The following is a 21,561-nucleotide window of genomic DNA, read 5'->3' on the forward strand; positions in this document are numbered from 1 at the left end:
TCCCAGCAAACCCTCCCACCCCGATATCTGCCTGCCCCAGCGAACCGCCCCCAGTGTCTGCCTGCCCCAGGGAATCCTTCCCCTGCATCTCCCTGCCCCAGCAAACCCTCCCACCCCCGATATCTGCCTGCCCCAGCGAACCGCCCCCAGTGTCTGCCTGCCCCAGGGAATCCTTCCCCTGCATCTGCCTGCCCCAGGGAATCCCCCCTCCTTCTATCTGCCTGCCCCAGGGAACCCCCACTTTGTCTGTCTGCCCCGGAACACCTCTCCTCCCCGCGCATCTGCCTGCCCCAAGGAACCCCCCCACTCTGCATCTGCCTGCCCCAGGGACATACACCCCCCCACGTCTGCCTGTCCCAGGACCTTGCTGTCTTGTGACACCAACATTAAGGAAGACTCGATCCCCACAGAAGAGAGAGAGAGACACCCCCCAGGAGACACACATAACTGATGAGTCCATGAGAATGCAGCAGAGGGGGGGCCCTGACTCGCCAGCAGCCCCCCAAATGCTGGGCTGGGGGCACCCGGGCCCCAGAGCCCCCGTCCCATGCACACAGAGTCAGCGGCGAACTGGTCTAGGAATGACCTGCCCTGAATAAACAAACCAGCGCATGGCCAAGATGGAGCTCAGGCAACGCGTCTGGCTAGCGGCATTCGGGCCAGGCCCCTGGGGACTGGAACGTGCCTGGCCTGGGGCTGGGCCTGACCCCTCCCTCCAACCTGTGGCTTTACTGGGTCCCGGGGAACCTTCTGCCCTATACACCCCTGGCTAACAGGCTCGCCATGTGGGTACAGCCAGCACCCAGAGACTCCCCTTAGCAAGGAGCACTGGGCACCTTCAGCTGGTCCTGGCGCCCCTCAGCATCTCCTCTTAAGAATCATAGAATCATAGAATTCAAGATCAGAAGGGACCATTATGATCATCTAGTCTGACCTCCTGCAAGATGCAGGCCACATAAGCCGATCCACCCACTCCTGAACTAATTCTCTTCCTTGACTCTGCTGTTGAATGCTCCAAATCGTGCTTTAAAGACTTCAAGTAGCAGATAATCCACCAGCAAGCGACCCCTGCCCCATGCTTCGGAGGAAGGCGAAAAACCTCCAGGGCCACTGCTAATCTACCCTGGAGGAAAATTCCTTCCCGACCCCAAATATGGCGATCAGCTGAACCCCGAGCATGCGGGTAAGACTCTCCAGCCAGACCCTCTGGAAAAGGCTAACAATATCCCAACATTGACCCTTTGTACTAATTACCAGTGTGGCACGTTATTCACCTATTGACTAAACCCATTATCCTATCATACCATCCCCTCCATAAACTTATCCAGCTTAATCTTAAAGTCATGGAGGTCCTTCACCCCCACTGTTTCCCTCGGTAGGCTGTTCCAGAATTGCACGCCTCTGATGGTTAGAAACCTTCGTCTAATTTCAAGCCTAAATTTCCTAACTGACAATTTATATCTGTTTGTCCTCGTGTCCACATTAGCACTGAGCTGAAATAATTCCTCTCCTTCCCTGGTATTTATCCCTCTGATATATTTAAAGAGTGCAATCTTGTGCCTGGGGTGGGTGGCTCATCCAGGGCAGGTCACAGAGAGGTCCCTGGCACACAGGGCGCGGCCGGGGCACACCGATACCGGGGCAGACGCAGGCACGTGGCCTCTGCCGCTGCAGGACCCAGCCCCTGAGGTGGGAACCAGCGGCGTCTGCTGGGCCCCAAGCCAGGAGGACCATGGCAAGGGCCACCGAGCCAGCGTCAGGCTGCAGGGCAGACGCCGGGTCAGGAAGGAACAGCTGCCCATTGTCCGGCACTTACGCTGGGGGCTGCACCTTCCCCTGTAGCTCGCAGAGTCGGAGCTGGCAGAGGCCGGTTCCCAGGCTCAGGGGCCTGTTCTGTTCTGGGACAGGCTTTTTAATGAGGGGCTTGATTGCAGGGCTGCGCTAACGTGCCCCCCTCAGCCCGGCCACGACCCCTCGGGGCCTGTCTCTGGCCCCAGCTAGGGGTGCCTCCCTCCCTCCCCTGGCGTCCCTCAGGCTGGAGACCCGGGGGCGGGAGGCACGTGCTGGCCTGCGGCCTGGCATGGCCTGGAGCCAGCCGCCCCTCTTATCAGGGCTGCTTGGCAGTGCCTGTTCCTCCCACCGCCACAGGGATGCAAACGAGCCCTTTGTTTGCCGGCAGCCCAGCGGCCTGACTTCCTGGTGGAGGGACAGACCCAGAGCCGGCAACAGAACCCCATTGTTCCCCATCTGCCTCCTCATTTCACTAGCAAACCCGCCTGCGGGGGATGGGCGGGGGCAGCTTGGCAGGAGGAAGGGAAGGGGACACAGGCTGGGAGCATTGGGCCGTGCCCTGCTGAGAAGCTGAGCCTGGCGAACGAACACAACCCATTGAGCCAGGCGCGCGCGTGCCCACAGCGCAGGGAGGGAGTGGGACAACTCCGTGGGGAAAGGGGAGAGGAGAATGAGACCGGCTGGTTCTCGGTTCCTCCAGCCCGGACCTACCAGCTACGCTGCCTTTCCGCATGCTGCTGGGCTGGCGTGGCCTCCCCGGGCCTCTAGCGGGATGGTCTAGTGAGTCGTGCACAGGGTTGGCCATCCAGAGACCTGGTTATAGTCTCAGCTCATCCTGTGACTTTGAGGGTCCTGCTATGTGCCTCAGTTTCCACAGCTGTACAATGGGGATAATGATACTGCCCCACTGCTGGGGAGCTCTTTGATACCACTGGATGCCAATTGTTATTATAAAAGAGCAAAGAGACCCCCCATTCCTGCAGGGTGGGTGCTTCCATCTTCCAACCTCTGTCCCGTCTATTTAGAACAGGGGTCTGCAACCTTTCAGAAGTGATGTGCCGAATCTTCATTTATTCACTCTAATTTAAGGTTTCGCGTGCCAGTAATACATTTTAACGTTTTTAGAAAGTCTCTTTCTATAAGTCTATAATATATAACTAAACTATTGTTGTATGTAAAGTACATAAGGCTTTTAAAATGTAAGAAGCTTCATTTAAAATTAAATTAAAATGCATAGCCCCCTGGACCGGTGGCTGGGACCTGGGAAGTGTGAGTGCCACTGAAAATCAGCTTGCATGCCGCCTTCGGCACCCCTGCCATAGGTTGCCTACCTCTGATTTAGAAGCAGCAGTGAGTTTTAGGTCGTTGTGTGGGAAGGAGAATTCTACCTTGGGAACCCATTGTGACTGTATGTACAGTTGGGATTAGGTTTTCCAGTGTGAAGTACTTTGAATTTCATCTGCCATTTTGTTGCCCAGTCACCCAGTTTTGTGAGATCCCTTTGTAACTCTTCGCAATCTGCTTTGGACTTAACTAGCTTGGGTAAGTTTGCATCATCTGCAAATTTTGCCACCTCTGTTCATACCCTTTTCTAGATAATTTAGGAATATGTTGACTATTCCTGGAATATGTTAACTGGGCCCAGTACAGACCCCTGGGGGACGCCGCTATTTACTTCTCTCCATTCTGAAAACTGACCATTTATTCCTACCCTTTGTTTCCTGTCTTTTAACCAGTTACTGATCCATGAGTGGACCTTCCCTCTTATCCCATCACAACTTACGTTGCTTAAGAGCCTTTGGTGAGAGACGTTGTCAGAGGCTTTCTGAAAGTCCAAGTACACTGTGTCCACTGGATCACCCTTGCCTGCATGCTTGTTGACCCCCTGAAAGAATTCTAGTAGACTGGTGAGGCATGATTTCCTTTTACAAAAGCCATGTTAACTGTTCCCAAACACATTGTGTTCATCTGTGTGTCTGATCATTCTGATCTTTGCTATAGTTTCCACCAATTTGCCTGGTAATGAATTTAGGCTTACTGGCCTGTAATTGCCATGTTCACCTCTGGAGTCTTTTTTTTAATTTGCCATTACATTAGTTAGCCGCCAGTCTTCTGGTACAGCGGCTGATTTAAGCAATAGGATAAATACCACAGTTAGTAGTTCTGCAATTTCACATTTGAGTTCCTTCAGAACTGTTGGGTAAATTCCATCTGTCCCTGGTGACTTATTATTGTTAATTTCTCAGTTTGTTCCAAAACCTCCTCTATAGACACCTCAATCAGGGACAGTTCCTCAGATTTGTCACCTAAACAGAATGGCTCAGGTGTGGGAATCTCCCTCACCTCCTCTGCAGTGAAGACCAATGCAAAAAATTCATTTAATGGCCTTGTCTTCCTTGACTGCTCCTTTAGCACCTCACTCATCCAGTGGCCCCACTGATTCTTTGGCAGGCTTCCTGCTTCTGGTGTACTTTAAAAAAAAATTGCTGTTAGTTTTTGTGTCTTTTGGTAATTGCTCTTCAAATTCTTTTCTGGCCTGCCTAATTATATTTTTACACTTGCCAGAGTTTATGCTCCCTTCTGTTTTGCTCAACAGGATTTGACTTCCAGTTTTGCCTCTAACCGCCTCTTTTATTCTGTTGTTTAGCCATAGTGGCATTTTTTCATCCTCGTGCTGCTTTTGTTTATTTGAGGTATACCTTTAGTTTGAGCCTCTAAAATGGTATTTTACATAGCTTCCATGCAGCTTGCAGACATTTCACTTTTGTGACTGTTCCTTTTCATTTCTGTTTAACTGGCTTCCTCATTTTGGTCTAATTCCCCTTTTTGAAGCTGCTGTGCTAGGTTTCTTTGGTATTCTCCCATCTATGAGGATGTTAAATTTAACAACAGTGTGGTTGCTATTACCAAGTGGTTCAGCTGTATTCCCCTCTTGGACCAGATCCTGTGCTCCACTTGGGGCTAAATCAAGAATTGCCTCTCCCCTTGTGGGCTCCAGAACTAGCTGCTCCAAGAAGCAGCCGTTAGTGGTGTCTAGAAATCTCATTTCTGCATCCCATCCTGAGGTGACATATACCCACTCAATATGGAGATAGTTGAAATCCTCTAGTGAGTTTTCTGTTTTTGTAGCCTTGTTAATCTCCTTGATTAATACACAATCACCATCACCATCCGGGTTAGGTGATCGGTAGCATACTCCTACTGCTGTATTTTTATTAGTCAAGCATGGAATTTCTATCCATAGCGATTCTATGGTACCGTTTCAGTCATTTCAGATTTTAACTATATTTGACTCTCTGCTTTCTTTCACACACTGTGCCACTCCATCACCAGCACAACCTGCTCTGACATTCCTCTATATTTTGTACCCTTGTTAGTTTACAGAGGTTATTCTACCTATATTTGGCACTGGTGGGACCACTGCTGGAATCCTGGGTCCAGTTCTTGTGCCCACAATTCAAGAAGGATGGCGAGAAATTGGAGAGGGTTCAAAGAAGAGACACACGAATGATTAAAGGCTTAGAAAACCTTGTGACAGGTTGGGTCACAGAGACCCCCCTTGGGACTGCCAGATGATCTGCTGAGACAACCTCTGAGCCTGTTTTCCCTGCCAGCTTGGGACTTCAGAACCCTGCCTTGTTGAGCCAGACACGCTAGCCTGCTGCAAACACAGACCCAGGTCTGAACCCCAAAGCTGCAGGCTTAACTGAAAACAGCTTAAGAAGTGCTCCTGTCTCTATCACCCAACACTCAACTTCCAATGGGATCCAAACTCCAGATAAATCCGTTTTATTCTATATAAAGCATATGCAGGGTAAACTCATAAATTGTCCGCCCTCTATAACACAGATGGAGAGATATGCACAGCTCTTTGCACCCCCAGGTATTAATCACTTACTTTGGGTTAATTAATAAGGAAAAGTGATTATTAAATACAGAAAGTAGGATTTAAGTGATTCCAAGTAATAACAGACAGAACAAAGTAAGTTACCAAGCAAAATGAATTAAAACACACAAGTCTAAGCCTAATACATTTAAGAAACTGAATGCAGGTAAATCTCACCCTCAGAAATGTTCCAATAAGCTTCTTTCACATACTAGACGCCTTTCTAGTCTGGGCCCAATCCTTTCCCCTGGTACAGTTCTTGTTCCAGCTCAGGTGGTAACTAGGGGATTTCTCATGATTGCAGCCCCCTTTGTTCTGTTTCACCCCCTTATATAGCTTTGGCACAAGCCAGGAATCATTTGTCTTTCTGGGTCCCCACCCCTCCTTCTAAATGGAAAAGCCCCAGGTTTAAGATGGATTCCAGTACCAGGTGACATGGTCACATGTCCTGTGAGACCCCAAGCCTTCATTCCTCCTGGCCTGACTCACAGGAAGGCTTGCCCGTAAACTGAGCCATTTACAACCAATTGTCCTAGTTGCTGGGAGCCATCAAGATTCCAAACCACCATTAATGGCCCACACTTTGCATAATTACAATAGGACCTCAGAGTTATATTTCATATTTCTAGTTTGAGATACAAGAATGATACATTTATACAAATCGGATGACCGCACTCAGTAGATGATAAGCTTTGTAATGACGCCTTACAAGAGACCTTTTGCATGAAGCATATTCCAGTGACATTATAGTCACACTCATTAGCATATTTTCATAAACTCATATGACGTGCAATATCACAAACCTGCCTTACAGTGATATACTCAAGTCTATTTAGCTTGACAAGGTGTAAATTTTTAACAGTGAGCGTAATTAACCACTGGAACAATTTACCAAGGGCCGTGGTGGATGCCCCATCACTGGCCATTTTTAACTCAAGAGTGGCTGGTTTTCTGAAAGCTCCGCCGAAGAATTATTTTGGGGAAGTTTCTCTTTCCCTTGTTACACTGGCCATATACTGCTAGCAGCTAATGGCGATTCTCTGTTAGCTCAAGTGCCTGGAGTCTGGATCTGGTAACAGCAAGAGCGACACCAGAAGTTGCTCCGGAGCGCTGAGAGACGACAGTCCCCATGATGTGGTGGGTGTCGATGGGCACGTTACAATACTGAACGCACCTGGTCGGGTCAGTGGCCTCGCTGGCTGCCCTGGCCTGGAACACGGTGGTACCCTGCCTAGGAAGCCTCTCAGGCTGTGGATCTCTGGCGCTGGGATGTATTTGGCCTGTGTGATCCCTGAGTCCCTCAGGGCCAATGTAATGTGCAGAGGTCGGGCCGGGGGTCCCACATACTACGCTGATGGGTAGCAGTATAAGCATCCTATGGTCGGGGAGAGGGGTCACGCCACAAGGAATTCAGACCCTTATTTCTCTTCTTGCTGCCAAGGGAGGGAAGGGAAATTGGAGTCCCCAGGGCCCAGTCTCATGGAAAGTCCCAGCAGGTTCCGGGAGTGGGGTTGGGGGGCCGCCAAGAGAGAGCCGTCAGCCACGGCAGCAGGTGCTGGCAATGCTCCAGCAGCCAGGGTCCGGCAGCTCTGCAGCCGAGCGGTTCTGCCCGTGGGCGAGCTCCACACACGCGTTCCTGACCGAGCGCAGCCCGCTGGGTGCCCCGGCCTCTCCCAGAGCCGCCCCTTCCCTCACGCTACATAGCCCCCTCACAGGCTGCGCCAGCCCAGGGCAGTGCCTCAGGCGGCCGCACATGGCTGGGTGCCAGTGGCCTCTGGGAGAGTGTGTGTGTGTGTGTGTGTTGCTGTGTTGAGCCCAATGTCCCTCCGATGCCCAGGCAGCAGGCGCATGCCGGGCATGGGGCACGGGGCCAGCGCTGACCCTTTCCGGGCGCTCCCAGTGGGCCAGAGAGCTGGTGTGAATCCTGGGTAACAGGCTGGAATCTGGTGCCTCCCACTGGACCCAGCTTCCAACCCCTAAGGCAAAGAGCGGGTGGGTCCGGGCTCAGGGCTGGTGCCGCACGCCTGGCCTCACCCACCTCTGGCTCTGGGGCTAGCTCTTCTGTGGCATCCCAGCACCCACAGCTCAGTCATGGGCCACGTAGCACCTCATGCCTGCCTGGCCCCTAACCCAGCAGGGCTCAGAGACCCGTTCCCAGCTCCAAGCCCCAGCGAAGGTCCCAGCAAGGGCAGTGCTGGGAAACAGCAGCCGTGGAGCAGACAGAACCGGAGACAGCTGTCGTGTCATCTGCGCTCTGGGCTCATCCTGGGAGTTGTGAGCACGTAGCACCCGGGAAAACAAGGCCCCGGCATGCCTAAAACTGAGCACCCACAAACTGAGGTTCCCGCAATGACAGGTCATTCGGGAGCGCATGGCCTTGTCATTGTCTGTGTCTCAGCTTCCCCATCTTGAGCAACAGAGAAATGGACAGAGAGTCCCCTCCCCCAAATCCCTCTCCCCCCGCTGCTTGGGAACCCCGGTTTCTCAGCAGAGTCAGGAGTGAATAATAATGATGCACATTGATCCCTGGAGGGACTTTCACAGGCCTCAGGATGCCTGGGTTCTATTCCTGGTCTAGTCACGCCCCCTCTCTAGGCCAAATTTTCTCCTCTCATCCTTTGCAGATTATAGGCACTTCAGAAGTGGCTCCTTATGTGCACGTACAGCGCCTGGCGCAATGGGGCTCTGTGGCACGCTCACGACTGTGAGTGCCGACCTCAGGGCAGACTGTCAGAACAGGCCAGCCCCCCACCCCCCGCAAGCTGGCGGTGTGCTCTCTAATTAGATTTCACCAAGCCAGTAACAAATGTGAACTCCCGGACCCAGGGCCGCCCAGAGGATTCAGGGGGCCTGGGGCAAAGTGGGGGAGCGAACATAAAAAAGGGCACCACCCGCTGCGGCGCTTGTACTCACCGGGTGGCACCCCAAGTCTTCAGCCGCAGGTCCTTCACTTGCTCCGCATCTTCAGCAGCACTGAAGGACCCACCGCCCGAAATGCCGCCGAAGACCCGGAGCGCGCGAAGGGCCCCCGCCGCTGAAGTGCCAATGACGACCCGGAGCGCCGCTGGGTGAGTAAAAATTAAAAAGGCGCCTCTAGCCAGGGAAGGGATTCTCGGCCGGGGCTCGCGCGGGGCCCTGGTGGGGCCCGGGGTCTGGGGCAAATTGCCCCACTTGTCCCCCCACCCCCACCCCGGGTGGCCCTGCCCGGACCATTGTAAAAAGTCTTACCATGGAGTCACAACCAGTCCCCTTAGTCTCCCTTGCCCCCAGACAAACTGGACTTAATTAAACCAAAAATCACACCCCATCATCCCAAGAGACCAGTCACTGACCTCAGCGCCTACACCAAAGACAACGCTGGCAGCCAATTCCACAGCAAACTAACTATTCTTAGTAGCTAAGAAAAGGAAGTGGGAGTTATTAAGAGGTTAAAGCTGATAAAATATATGCACAGGTGAGCCACAGTCTGTAGCTCCAAAGAGTGGCAGTGATGTACAGGGGGGCTGGAATGATGTTTATAAGGGGGGTGCTGAGAGCCATTGAATCAAACTGTAAAGCCTGTATATGATGGAAACCACTTCAAGCCAAGCGGTGCAGCAGCACCCCTAGTTCCAGCACCTGTGGATAAACTGCCAGTTTCCCACAAGCCTTTTCAGGGTACCCAGATTGTCTCTGGGGCTCTCCACTTTGCATCTGATACATTTCCCTGTAAGAGTCCAAACAGCCAGAGATGCAGGCTCTTTCCCTGAACCATACGTATAGCTTCATCTCACAGGAAACAAGCTGCCAGGGGCACTACCCATGCTGGCTTTTCCTTTCCTGCTGGAGAGTGAGGAACACATTTTGAGTCTTTGACCTCTGATCATCACACGCAACGACCACTTGCTTTGAAATGAGCAATTTTCTGTTACAGTTCTTCATTTGCATTCCGCATTTGCCTTCGTTCCCCTTTGCTGGGTTATTCAGTTACAGGGGTATGCACAAAGTACGTTTGCTACTCCATTATACCAGGATACAGGTAAGTGAAAACAATGCAGGTAGCAGTCCATTCGTTTTCATGAAGTTAAGAAACATAAGAACGGCCACACTGGGTCAGACCAAAGGTCCTAGCCCAATATCCTGTCTTCTGACAGTGGCCAATGCCAGGTGCCCCCAAAGGGAGTGAACAGAACAGGTCATCACCAAGTGATCCAGCCCCTGTCACCCATTCCCAGTCCTGGCCAATAGCCATTGATGGACCTGTCCTCCATGAACTGTAGTTCTTTTTTGAACCCTCTTATAGTCTTGGCCTTCACAACATCCTCTGACAGGGAGTTCCACAGGTTGACTGTGCGTTGTGTGAAGAAATACTTCCTTTTGTTTGTTGTAAACCTGCTGCTTATTAATTTTATCAGGTGACCCCCTAGTTCTTGTGTTATGAGGAGTAAATAACACTTCCTGATTCACTTTCTTCACACCAGTCATGATTTTATAGACCTCTATCATGTCCCCCCTTAGTTGTCTCTATGCCAAGTTGAAAAGTCCCAGTCTTATTAATCTCTCCTCATACAAAAGCTGTTCCATACTCCTAATAATTTTTGTTGCCCGTTTCTGAACCTTTTCCAATTCCAATATATCTTTTTCGCGATGGGGCGACCACATCTGCACGCAGTATTTAAGATGTGGGCGTACCATGGATTTATATAGTGGCAATATGATATTTCCAGCTTATTCATATATGATTTCCCAGCGGGAAGCCGGGAGAGGCGCCAGGCCCGTGTGACCAGCCAGCGTGCCAGGGGCTGTCGTGCAGGAATGACTGGTCTAGCAGCTATGGCCCATGAATCAGGAGATCTGTGTGATAGGCCTGGCATTCCCCCTGAGTTCCTGCATGGCCCAGGGCAAATCATGCCAGCACTGTGCCTCAGTTTGCCCTTCCATACAATGGGGGTAATAACACCCACCTCATGGACCTGGAAGTTTGTAAAGCCCTTAGGGCTCCTGTGAAGGATGGCACTGTAGACAGGGAAAGTTTTATCCTCTACATTCCAGGAGAAGCGGCTCTTCCCACTGAGCAGCGGGTGGCCGCCGGCTTGTGTATTAACGGCGTCATGGTGGCAAGGTTTGGGGAGAGCGAGGCAAGGCCTGGGCCCATGCCGTGCAAAAGAGGCCTTATCCCTCCCCGCCCCGGAGACTGGGCTATGCAACTGTGTGAGCAGCACCAGGCATCCAGGGCTTGGCGGTGCCTGGTGTTACTCAGGAACAGCGATTCCTGAACAATGCCGAGGAGACATAACACCCAGCAGGTGAACTCTGAGCACACAGGGGTGTCTGCCAGCCTGGAGCTGATGGACAGGGAGCCAGACACATTATCTCAATCACTGGCCACAGAGCCATCAGTTTTGTAGGGCTGCAAGCCTGCAAGACACCGCCCCCCGCCCCCGGCTAATCCTCCCAGTGGCGTGACAGCAGCCATTTGCCAGTGGCCACTTACGCCGGACAGGAGGCACATTCACGTCCCCGGCTCTGGGAGCTGCCAGCTGCAGAGCGTGGAATCAGCCGGGAAAGGAATGCTGGGTCTGGCCCATCACCCCTTAGTGAATTCCTTCCCCACCTTCCCAGGGGGGCCGTGTCCTGTGGCATAGCCCTCAGTCCTGCTGCACCGTCCCCCTCCAGCTTCCCCTTCTCCCTAGTTCACCCGTGTGAGGCCGGGCTCAGGGCACAGCGTGTGGGTGGGCACTGAGGTCATGGGCTGGAAGTGCTGGGCCCCATTTGGGCTGCGAGGGATCCCACGTGAGGCCCATCTCCGTGGCCCTGCCCGGCAGAGAGGGCAGCGGGGGGTGCACCCTGCGGGGAAGCGGCTTTCGCTGAGGCCTCCCCATTCTGCTGGGTGTCTGCCAAGGCCCCTGCAGAGGACGTCCAGCCAAGCAGCGAAGACAATGGGCATTTGAGAAGGGCCAGGGATGCTGTGGGATAGAGACGCCTCTGTTCAGCCAGCAGGTCCCTGCCAGCCCAGGGCGCAGCAGGCTGGGCAGGGGTGGGGCGCTTAGAGCAGGCACGTACTGCCCCGGAATGGAAGGGAGGAGCCGAAAACAGCCCAAGGCAGGAGCCAGGAAGGGACAGGAGTGCAGGGGTGTCTGGGCCAGGAAGGGACAGGAGTGCAGGGGTGTCTGGGCCAGGAAGGGACGGGTGTGTGTGCGCAGGGGTGTCTGGGCCAGGAAGGGACGGGTGTGTGTGCACACAGGGGTGTCTAGGCCAGGAAGGAGGGGAGGGATAGCTCAGTGATTTGAGCATTGGCCTGCTAAACCTAGAGTTGTGAGTTCAACCCTTAAGGGGGCCATTTAGGGAACTAGGGTAAAAATCTGTCTGGGGATTGGTCCTGCTTTGAGGAGGGGGTTAGACTAGATACCTCCTGAGGTCCCTTCCAACCCTGATATTCTATGATTCTAAGGGACAGGTGTGTGTGTGCATAGGGGTGTCTGGGCCAGGGGAGATGGTGGCATGTGTGCAGGGGTGTCTGGGCCAGGAAGGGATGTGTGTGTGTGTGTGTGTGCAGGGGTGTCTGGGCCAGGAAGGGATGTGTGTGTGTGCAGGGGTGTCTGGGTAGAAAGGGACAGGGGTGTGTGCAGGGGTGTCTGGGTAGAAAGGGACAGGGGTGTGTGTGCAGGGGGTCGGGGAAGGGACGGGGTGTGTGTGCAGGGGGGTCTGGGTTGGCCGGGACGTGTGTGTGGGTGTGCAGGGGGGTCTGGGCCAGGAAGGGACAGGGGTTGTGTGTGTGCAGGGGTGTCTGGGTAGGAAGGGACGGGGGTGTGAGTGCAGGGGTGTCTGGGCCAGGAAGGGACGTGTGTGTGCGGGGGTGTCTGGGCCATGGGTGTGGGTGGAGGGGGTCGGGGAAGGGACAGGGGTGTGTGTGCAGGGGTGTCTGGGTAGGAAGGGATGTGTGTGTGTGTGTGTGTGTGTGCAGGGGGGTCTGGGCCAGGAAGGGACAGGGGTTGTGTGTGTGCAGGGGTCTGGGTAGGAAGGACGGGGTTGTGTGTGTGCAGGGGGGTCTGGGTAGGAAGGGACAGGGGTTGTGTGTGTGCAGGGGTGTCTGGGCCAGGGGTGTGTGTGCAGGGGTGTCTGGGCCAGGAAGGGACGTGTGTGTGTGTGTGCGGGGGTGTCTGGGCCAGGGGTGTGTGCAGGGGTTGGGGAAGGGACAGGGGTGTGTGTGCAGGGGTGTCTGGGTAGGAAGGGACGTGTGTGTGTGTGTGCAGGGGGGTCTGGGCCAGGAAGGGACAGGGGTTGTGTGTGTGCAGGGGTGTCTGGGTAGGAAGGGACGGGGGTGTGTGTGCAGGGGGGTCTGGGCCAGGAAGGGACGGGGGTGTGTGTGTGTGTGCGGGGGTGTCTGGGCCAGGGGTGTGTGTGCAGGGGGGTCTGGGGGGAAGGGACAGGGGTGTGTGCGCAGGGGTTTCTGTGTAGGAAGGGACGGGGCACCTGAGCCGCAGTCTGAGGCAGGACTCGAACTGGCTCCCGGTTCATCCATCCCACAGTCCAGGCCACTGGACTCCTCGTGGGCAGGAGGGTTCGCCCTCCCCTAGGGGAAATGTCCATGGTGGTGTGGATGAGGCTTTGTGTCCTGCCGAATGCCGCCCGGGCCCAGCCATCCCGTCACACCATGCAGGGATTCCTGCTCTCGGCCCTGTGCAATGGGGAACTGAGACAGGAACCTGGAAATGGAGAAATGACTGGCCCAGGCCGAACCCCTTCCTCTCCCCGGAAGTGGAAGCCATCCTAGTGCAGCGACCCCGCTGTGTGCTCGGGGGCTTGGCTCTGCACCAGGGAGCGATGCTGGAAGGGGCAGCCGGAAGGAATTTAATGAGGCTGCTCAAAATGCTCCAGGCAGGCGTTTTCTGGACCCAGAAAGGGCGGCTTTGTTCAAAACAGAAAAACGGCAAATCCCAGGAGAAGCGCGTTTTCCCAAGGGAACTGCTTCCCACGGTGGTGTTTCGCTTCCGTTCATGTTACTCAGAAATGGAACGGTAGTTCGTGTCCGGCTCCCATCTGCGGGAACCAGCCGTTCTGAACCACAATATATAAAGTCACTTTGAAATGTCTCATGGGAAAATGTTGGCTTCCTGACTGGCTGGAGAAGTGACTCCCCTGCTTGTCTGGACTCAGGCACCCGTACCAGGCGTTTAGCCCTCCTGGAGGCAAAGCCCTTGACCTCCAAAGACCTCACCACGTTCTCGCTGCCACTGGTGTAACCCCACTCCGCTCCCTGGAAGCCTGTTTCCAGCCGCGTTACCAGGCCCGTCTCCACGGCGGAATCCCCTCCAGCTCTCGCCTCGATCACAGCCAGGTGAGCAGAGAACACACGGGCCGCAGCCGGTGCTTATCTGAGCAGAGGCCGAGGCCGTCATGACCACGCTTGGGCTGCTTTAGCGTTGAGACCACTTCCCATCACGCTGACCGCTATGGTCTCTCTCTCTCTCTGCGCTCCAAGTTGTTGTCTCGGCTTATACTTAGCCCAGATCCTCAAACATCCTCAGCAACGTTGCTCAGGCTAAGAAGAAAGCCACTGCCAAGCTCCTTTCCAGGTCCCAGCTCCCTCAACGGATGCAGCCTGCTGCTGGTAGGTGGATTTCAGTGGAAGTTAGGAGCTGAAACACCTTTGAGAATCTGGGCGTGAGTTCTGTCAGGCAGGGACAGGCGCTGTTCTCTGCTTGTACAGCTCCTAGCACAGTGGAGGCTTGGGTGGCGCTCATACCACTGTTGTCATGCAGAGAAATAGCAGGGATGGGAAAGCCGACTGTGCCTGTCTACACTAGCGCTCCCACTTTTGCTATCCCAGTGGAGGAAAGGCCTGAGGGCAGAATTTTCCTCATGAGCGTCTGAATATAGACGACTTCAGGCATCAGCCCAGGAGGGCAGTGCCAGAACAGAACGCTTTCCCGTTTGATCTGATAGCTCGGAGACACGGGGAGGTACGTCTACATGGCAAGTAGAAACCCACAGCACTGAGCCTCAGAGCCCGAGTCAAGGCGCCAGGCTCATGCGAACGCACTTCAAAGAGCTGCATAGACACTGGGGCTTGGGCTGGAGCCCGGGCTCCGAACCCCGGGAGTGGGGTGAGCTTCACAGCCTGCGCTCCAACCCCAAAGGCCGCACAGCCGTTTTTAGCACCGTAATGCAAGCCCCACAAGCCGGAAGCTGTCGACCTGGGCTCAGACTGGCTGCTCGCTGTGGAGATGTACTCATGTATCTCCCAAACTACGGTGCAGTGCTCGCTCTCAGTGGAGATGGCTAGTTCAGGGAGAGAAGCAGCCAGAACCACAACCAGGGTGTGCTCCGAGCAGGTAACTGAGGTGCTTGCTATGGATGGTAACCCCCTACGGCAGCAGTTTTCAACCTTTTTTCATTTGTGGACCTCTAACAAATTTCGAATGGAGGTGCAGACCCCTTTGGAAATCTCAGACACAGTCTGCATCCCCCAGGGGTCCACGGACCACAGAGTCGATGTTTGGGGATGTATAAGTCATGCATGCCTGGGCAGGCTCTGGCCAGAGCAGAGCTGCAGCCCCTGGCAATTTTCAAGATATTGAAAAATTTTCCCACTTGGATCCAGGAGAAAAAGTCAAAATCAGGAAAGTGTTGACAAGCTGGAAATCCAAAAGCTTCATTTCAAAATGTTTCCTTGTGATTGAACATATCTATTTACTATAACTAGCTTAACTGTCAAAACAAAAAGTCATTTCCAGCCGGAAAACGGCAATTTGTCATTTCAAAAATGTCCAAAGGAAGCGTTTGGACAATTTCAAAACTTTTTTTTGAGTTGAAAAATTCATCAAAACTGAGGCAAAACTGCAAAGAAGTTTCGGATCTGACAAAGCGGCATTCCCCCTCAAAGAAAAAAGCTTCATTCTGAACCAGTGAGGGGGATTATGGGTAGGGTCTCCAGGATCTAGATTTTAGCAAGGGTTTTGGAAAGTGACTCATGGTTCTGAGTGTCCGACTGGAGACAGCTTAAGGGGCCGGCTATCAAAGGATCAGTTTTGAAGATCTGAGTCCACACGGGCCATTCATAAGCCACACTGCTCATGGATCACCACAGCGCATGGATGGCCCGGCACTTGGAGGCGTTGAGACACAGAGCTGGGGGCGACAGTGCCATGTGCCAGGCTGAGATAGGTGTGGTGGACGTTCCATAGGACGAGATGGAACAGATTCTGGTCTTGGTTACATCAGTGTGTGACTGGGCTGGGAGGGTCACAGGAGATATCTGCTACCTGTCTGGGCTGAGCAGACTCTCCCTGCAAGCTGCCAGCCTGGCGAGTGGAAACCGGTCAGTGAATCAAACCCACGAGATGTCACAGGACAATGATGTTAGACTGGCCCCACCCAAACTGACAAGTTTTATCTAGTGGAAACCAGGCAATTCCTGGAAAATTTCTTGCATCTTAGGGCAGTAAGGTCTAGTAGTTAGAACCAGGGCTCCTGGCTCTGCCACTAAGTGACTCTGGGCAAACCACCGAAACTTGCTGGGCCTCCATTTCCTGAAATGCAAAACAGGGATCTAGCTTATTTATCATGCCTCCCACCATAGCACCCAGGGCTTTGATTCTACAGGTCATGGGCCATACCATTCCTGGTGTAACCCAGCTGAATCACTGATGTTACACTTGGGATGCATTTGACCCAGTAATATTTGCCTCATCAAAAGATTTAGCAGGCAAAATTATAGCTCAGTGGTTTGAGCACTGGCCTGCTAAACCCAGGGTTGTGCGTTCAATCCTTGAGGGGGGCACTTAGGGATCTGGGGCAAAAATCTGTCTGGGGATTGGGCCTGCTCTGAGCAGGGGGTTGGACTAGATACCTCCTAAGGTCCCTTCCAACTCTGATATTCTATGTCTATTCATGTTTGTAAAGCACTTGGAGATAACAGATCCGTCAGGGGAAAGGTCCCCGCATACCCCAAAGGAAGATGGGAACATGAGCCCAGGGGCAGGACTGGGTGGGTGGGAGGAGCCAATAACATTGAAATAAATTGACAAAAATACTCAGCATTTTATTTCATCCTCCAAACCAATGAAAATATACATTCGGCAGTATCATGGCACAGAGCGTGTGCGATCCCCACCCCAGTAGAATACAGTGTGATTGCATACAGTAACGGATGATGCGCACGGCAGATTCCACTTGCAAGCAGCAGCGGCTGGCGAGAGAGGGCCGCACCGGCAGTTCCAAAATGCCCAGGAAAACCAGGAAGAGAGATTGCGACTATTAAAGCCAAAGAACCGAGCAGACTTTATCCCAACCTCAATGAGCCCTCGCAGCCCAAGGCAGGTTCACTCCTGGGACTGTTGCTTGGACAATCTTGTGCTTGCTGCTCTCAAACACTGTGCTGGTCGGGAAGGGGGTGTGTGTGTGTGACTTCTCCCCGATGAGTGACCAGGTGTCACCATGTAGGTTGCAGCTGATCTCCCCAGCAGGGCTCTGAAAGGGCGCTTGGCACAGAGCAGAGGTAGGTGCCCCGTCAGACCTGCGAGAGGGTAACGTGGCCTTTCCGCACAGACCAGTACCGGCTGTCTGATGGACCAGAGCTGCATTCCACCAGGACTAAGAGCAGAAAAAGCACCAGCTGAAGGCACCCAGCATCTCCTGACCTTCCCAGCTGGCTCCTAGACCATCCCGCATGTTCTGCTGGGGAGGGCCCATGATGGCCTCTGCCTGGTTTCAGACATATCACCCAGGGTCCTTCCCTATTTCGGATGCCCTGTAACCCTGCCACGGGGCCCGTTCTCCGTACTCCACTCGCCCCCAACTCCACGCCAAAGAAAAAGGAGAATTAACAAGGAGAGGGAGAGTTTCCCATCTGCCGTTACTTATCAGATGTGTCCCCTCCCTGAGCTCCAAGGAGGCAGCTATCGCTGGATGACTGAATGGCTGTATTCTGTTCTGGCTTTGGCCAAAGGGCCTTGGCGCGTAGGACCAAGAAGAACGTGGTGCCTGACGCAGCACCCTGCTAGCTCTGCTCAGCCAGACATCGTGGGATGGGTTTATCCACCTCCCTGGTGAACCCCCTGGGGGCAGGCTCCTGTCATCTCTGAGAGTCTGCCCACTGGGCTCACCCCTCACACCCCCCACATGCTGCCATGTCAATGACTTGGTAGCTATACCATCCCTTGCCCCTCCCACTTCTGCTCCCAGCCCTGGCTTCCTCTCCCCTTCACAACACAGGCAGGCTTCCTGCCCCGCCCTTCGATCCTCACCAGGCCTAAACCTACCCTCCGAGCCCGGCCCACTCCCTCTGTATCCTTCTCCCGGGTATTCCAGTGCGTTTCCCAAGCTGTCCCCCTCAGGCCTGGGAGGCCCTCCATGTGCCAGCCCTCCGCCCCCTCCTGGCTCCCAACACATTTCTGCCACGAAGGTCATTGGTGTTAATTCACCAGGCGATTAATCATCTGCTTTGCCGCGGTGGGACGGCACGGCCAGCCGGTGCTCGGAATCCGAAGCACAGGGTCTGTTCGGGTTGGGTGCAGAGTTCTTATCTTTTGGACAGCACCAGGCCATCGGCACCCAAGAAGCCAATCGGCGATGGTGGACTCCAGCTCAGGGCAGCGGCTGGCAGAAAGGGCCAGGCTACGGGACACAGGGCCTTTAGGTGCTCAGACACTGCAGGGATGAGACTGGTAGGAATATCTATATCGTACATAACTCTCTGGTCTGGGTCTGGCCCAGGCTGGCTGGGACTGAATGTCACTAGTAGCCAATGGCTCTTTGGTGGGGCTCTGTGCAGATCTCCAAGGGCAGGTATCCACACCACAAAATCCACCACACAACGCGCCCTTATTCAGAGACAGCAGACTAGGCCCAGAGCCCAAACTTCCTCGGAGGGGTCACCTGCAGGTCCGGGCCGAGGCACGGTGGCAGCGCGAGGGAGCAGGCCTCTTGGCACTGCTTGGCAAGGACACTCGGGCGAGCAGGAGTGTCTGGTCCCTGGGGTTCTCACTCCAGCCACACTAAATTCACACCTGCCAAAGGAGTCAGAGTGACGCTACCCACAGCCTTTGCCGCCGGCACTGAGCCTGGGTCCGATGCAGCTGGGGAGATGGAACTGCCAGAATCTCCCAGCTGGAGCTTGCCTGGACATGGGGCACCTGCACTGAAATGGACACGACCAGGGATCTGGGACTGCCCTCTCCCCCCAAACCACGTGGAAACCTTCCTGGTAGCATCACTCAACAGCCCCACGAAAAGCCACCGCTGCCTGGAGGCGGGCGCTCTAATGGAGGTGGAGCACTGCTCTGCTCAACCCACCTGGAGAGACTTTGGGGTGGTCTCATAAGACAGGGGCTTGTGCACGAAGGGTGGTCTCTCCTAGGTGCCGCGGGGGTGATGCGCTGTGCTTCCAACCCTCCAAAATAAGACCCTGTCCTCCGCGAAATCCAGGAAGCTACAGCAGTGCTCCTCCAGCTCCCCCTCGCTGGTACTATGTCAATCAGGAGCTGCTCCACTGAAGCCAGTGCAGCTACCCCAGTGTAGCAGGGAGACTACGGCCCTGTATATCCTGGGATTACAGCTCCTCTGCCAAGCAGCCAGCCGAGCTGCAGTGACCCAGGCGAGGATGGGCCCCAGCTGTGCACAAGGAGACCAGTGACGGTCCTGGGAGAGTGGTCGAGGAGGCTGGAAGGTATGGCCCAAGAGAAACCCGTCTGCCTGGGCTGGGCTGGGCTTCGCTCCTCCCCCCCGCCTTCACCCTCTGTGGTTGTGCCTGGTCAGCTGGAGGCACTGCATCCCCGAGAGAGGGGCCCAACCCGGAGCCCACATCCCAACGGTCTCTGCAGCTCAGACCTGCCTCAAGCGCCTGCTCACTCTGACCCTTCCTAGGGGGCAAGATTTCTAAGAGGAACTAATGATTGGGGGGGTGGGGGGGAGGGGACAGGACGGGACAGGGGGGACATCTTACCTTTTTGGGTGCTCAGCCTGAGAGGCCTTAAAGGGGAACATCTCTCAGAAGCCAGGTGCTCTGCGCTTTGGGCTTCTGGCCCATTGAAGGTTGAGCTCCCTCCCCCCGCAGTCACTAGTCCCACCTGTGACGGGGGCGTATCCCCCCCCGATCCTTGGCCGCCCCAGGAATTGCTCAGCCTCTCTTAGTGTCCTCTCTGTATAATTTATTCAAGTCCCCTCCACCAACACCGGGCCAATGCAACACACCCTGCCCAAGCTCTACGACTCTCTTGCCTTCAGACCCTGTTCAGCAGGGCCCCGGGAGGAAACCAGATCTCTCTTCTTTGGGATCTCCTAGCCCTGTCTCCTGCCACCCCAGCACGGCCTCCCTGCCTTTTATCCAAGGAATTCCCTATCTCAGCCCGCCTCCCCACCTGATTAGCTAATTCCTCCCTACCTCCTCAATCAGCCGTCACACGGAAACGATCAGAGTGTTGGCCCATCAGCACTCTGTCACAGCACCTTTGGAGGCCTTGGCCAAGGATTCTGCAGGGTGAACAAAGCCGACCTGTTGGACTGGAGGGGGGAGAAAACACAGGGAGGAATAGCCAGCCCAAGGCAATGCAGAAAAAGCAGCCAGGTCCTGCTTCAGTGACCCCTCAAGTTGATGTCTGAGTGAAGGGGAACTGGAAGTTATTCCAAGGTGCTGAGAATGAGCAACACTGAATGCCTTGCAAGGGGTTTTCCTCCAGTATTCTCAGCCTTTCCTTCCATCTTGTTCGCTTTAAAGGGAGTACTGGGAAGCGGAAGTGGGGGTCAGGAGCTCAACGGAGACCCTCCCTCTGGAGAAGTCCTGTTCCAATCCCAGGGCCACAGCAAGGAATCTCCATTGTCAATCAGCACAAGACTGTTACCCGTGGTGGTTCCTGCCGAGAGTCTGGGGCTGCGGCAAGAGCCCTGGTGAGGCAGCAGGGGCGGGAAAGGTGCTGTGCTGAGCCAGGCGGGGCAGTAAAGAAGATCCCATCCCTGCATCAGTCGGCCTTGCAGAAGGAGGATTCCTAGCCACACGGACCAACATCTTACCCCGTCGACTCACCTGGGTCCTGCCCCCTCGGCTCCCACTAACTGCTCCTGTCCTGGCACTTGATAGGAATGACAGATCCATGGAGAGGCTGCTGTGTTATTTGTGCGTAATCATCCCACTCCCCTATAATCCCCACCCTCCGGTATTTCTGGAGGCATTTTTATCAGGATCCTGGCCGCAGCAGCGCAAGAACAGGGAGGTCCTGGCGATGTCTCAACGAAGGGCGCTTTTGGTTTCCTCTCAAAGCACATCACGGTCCTCCCTGCCCAGCGTCGCTCCCAGGAGCTCATCTGGTCCCAACACTCGCACCAACTGCAGGACTCCAGATGCCGTCGGCAGCACGGGCAACAAGGCCGCCCTAGAAACGTTTGTCTTCTGGCTGGGAGCTGACCACCAGCTCTTTGTTGCCGAAGTCCCACCAGGCGGTCATGTGGAAAGCCATGTTGGAAAGGACGACCAGGTACTCCAGGAAAGCGAAGATGGTATAGGCTAGGAGAGGAAGGGAGGAAACCCATCAGGTTAATTGAGGAAATGGGGCACAGGAAAGGGAAGACCCGTGAATGTGAGCGAGACCACGTCTCTGGATAAATTCATGGTGAAGTCCATTAATGGCTATTAGCCAGGATGGGTAAGGAATGGTGTCCCTAGACTCTGTTTGTCACGGGGTGGTGATGGATGGCAGGAGAGAGATCACTTGATCATTGCCTGTTAGGTTCACTCCCTCTGGGGCACCTGGCATTGGCCACTGTCGGTAGACAGATACTGGGCTGGATAGACCTTTGGTCTGACCCGGTACGGCCTTTCTTATGTTCTTATGTCTCTCTCAGTGTGTTACCCGAGCCTCTGGCACTACGGGGACTGAAGCTTGGGAGCAAGACGCTCTCATTTCTCGAGG

General features: G+C 54.5%; 1 protein-coding gene across 5 annotated transcripts in view; it reads right to left on the reverse strand.

Moving 5' to 3' along the window:
• Positions 1–19,559: 19,559 nt before the first annotated feature.
• PGAP2 (post-GPI attachment to proteins 2) overlaps positions 19,560–21,561 on the reverse strand; it is a 35,866-nt gene continuing 33,864 nt past the window's right edge. For 4 of the 5 annotated variants that reach the window (XM_039520584.1, XM_039520585.1, XM_039520583.1 and 1 more), the window contains one exon: positions 19,560–21,155. In XM_039520584.1, the coding sequence (XP_039376518.1) occupies positions 21,025–21,155 (131 nt within the window). In that variant the 3' untranslated portion in view covers positions 19,560–21,024. The remainder of the gene's footprint in view (positions 21,156–21,561) is intronic. The other variant, XM_039520586.1, reaches the window with a different exon arrangement.

Source organism: Mauremys reevesii, linkage group 1 (genome assembly GCF_016161935.1).
Source record: "Mauremys reevesii isolate NIE-2019 linkage group 1, ASM1616193v1, whole genome shotgun sequence".
In the NCBI taxonomy this organism is placed as follows: domain Eukaryota; kingdom Metazoa; phylum Chordata; order Testudines; family Geoemydidae; genus Mauremys; species Mauremys reevesii.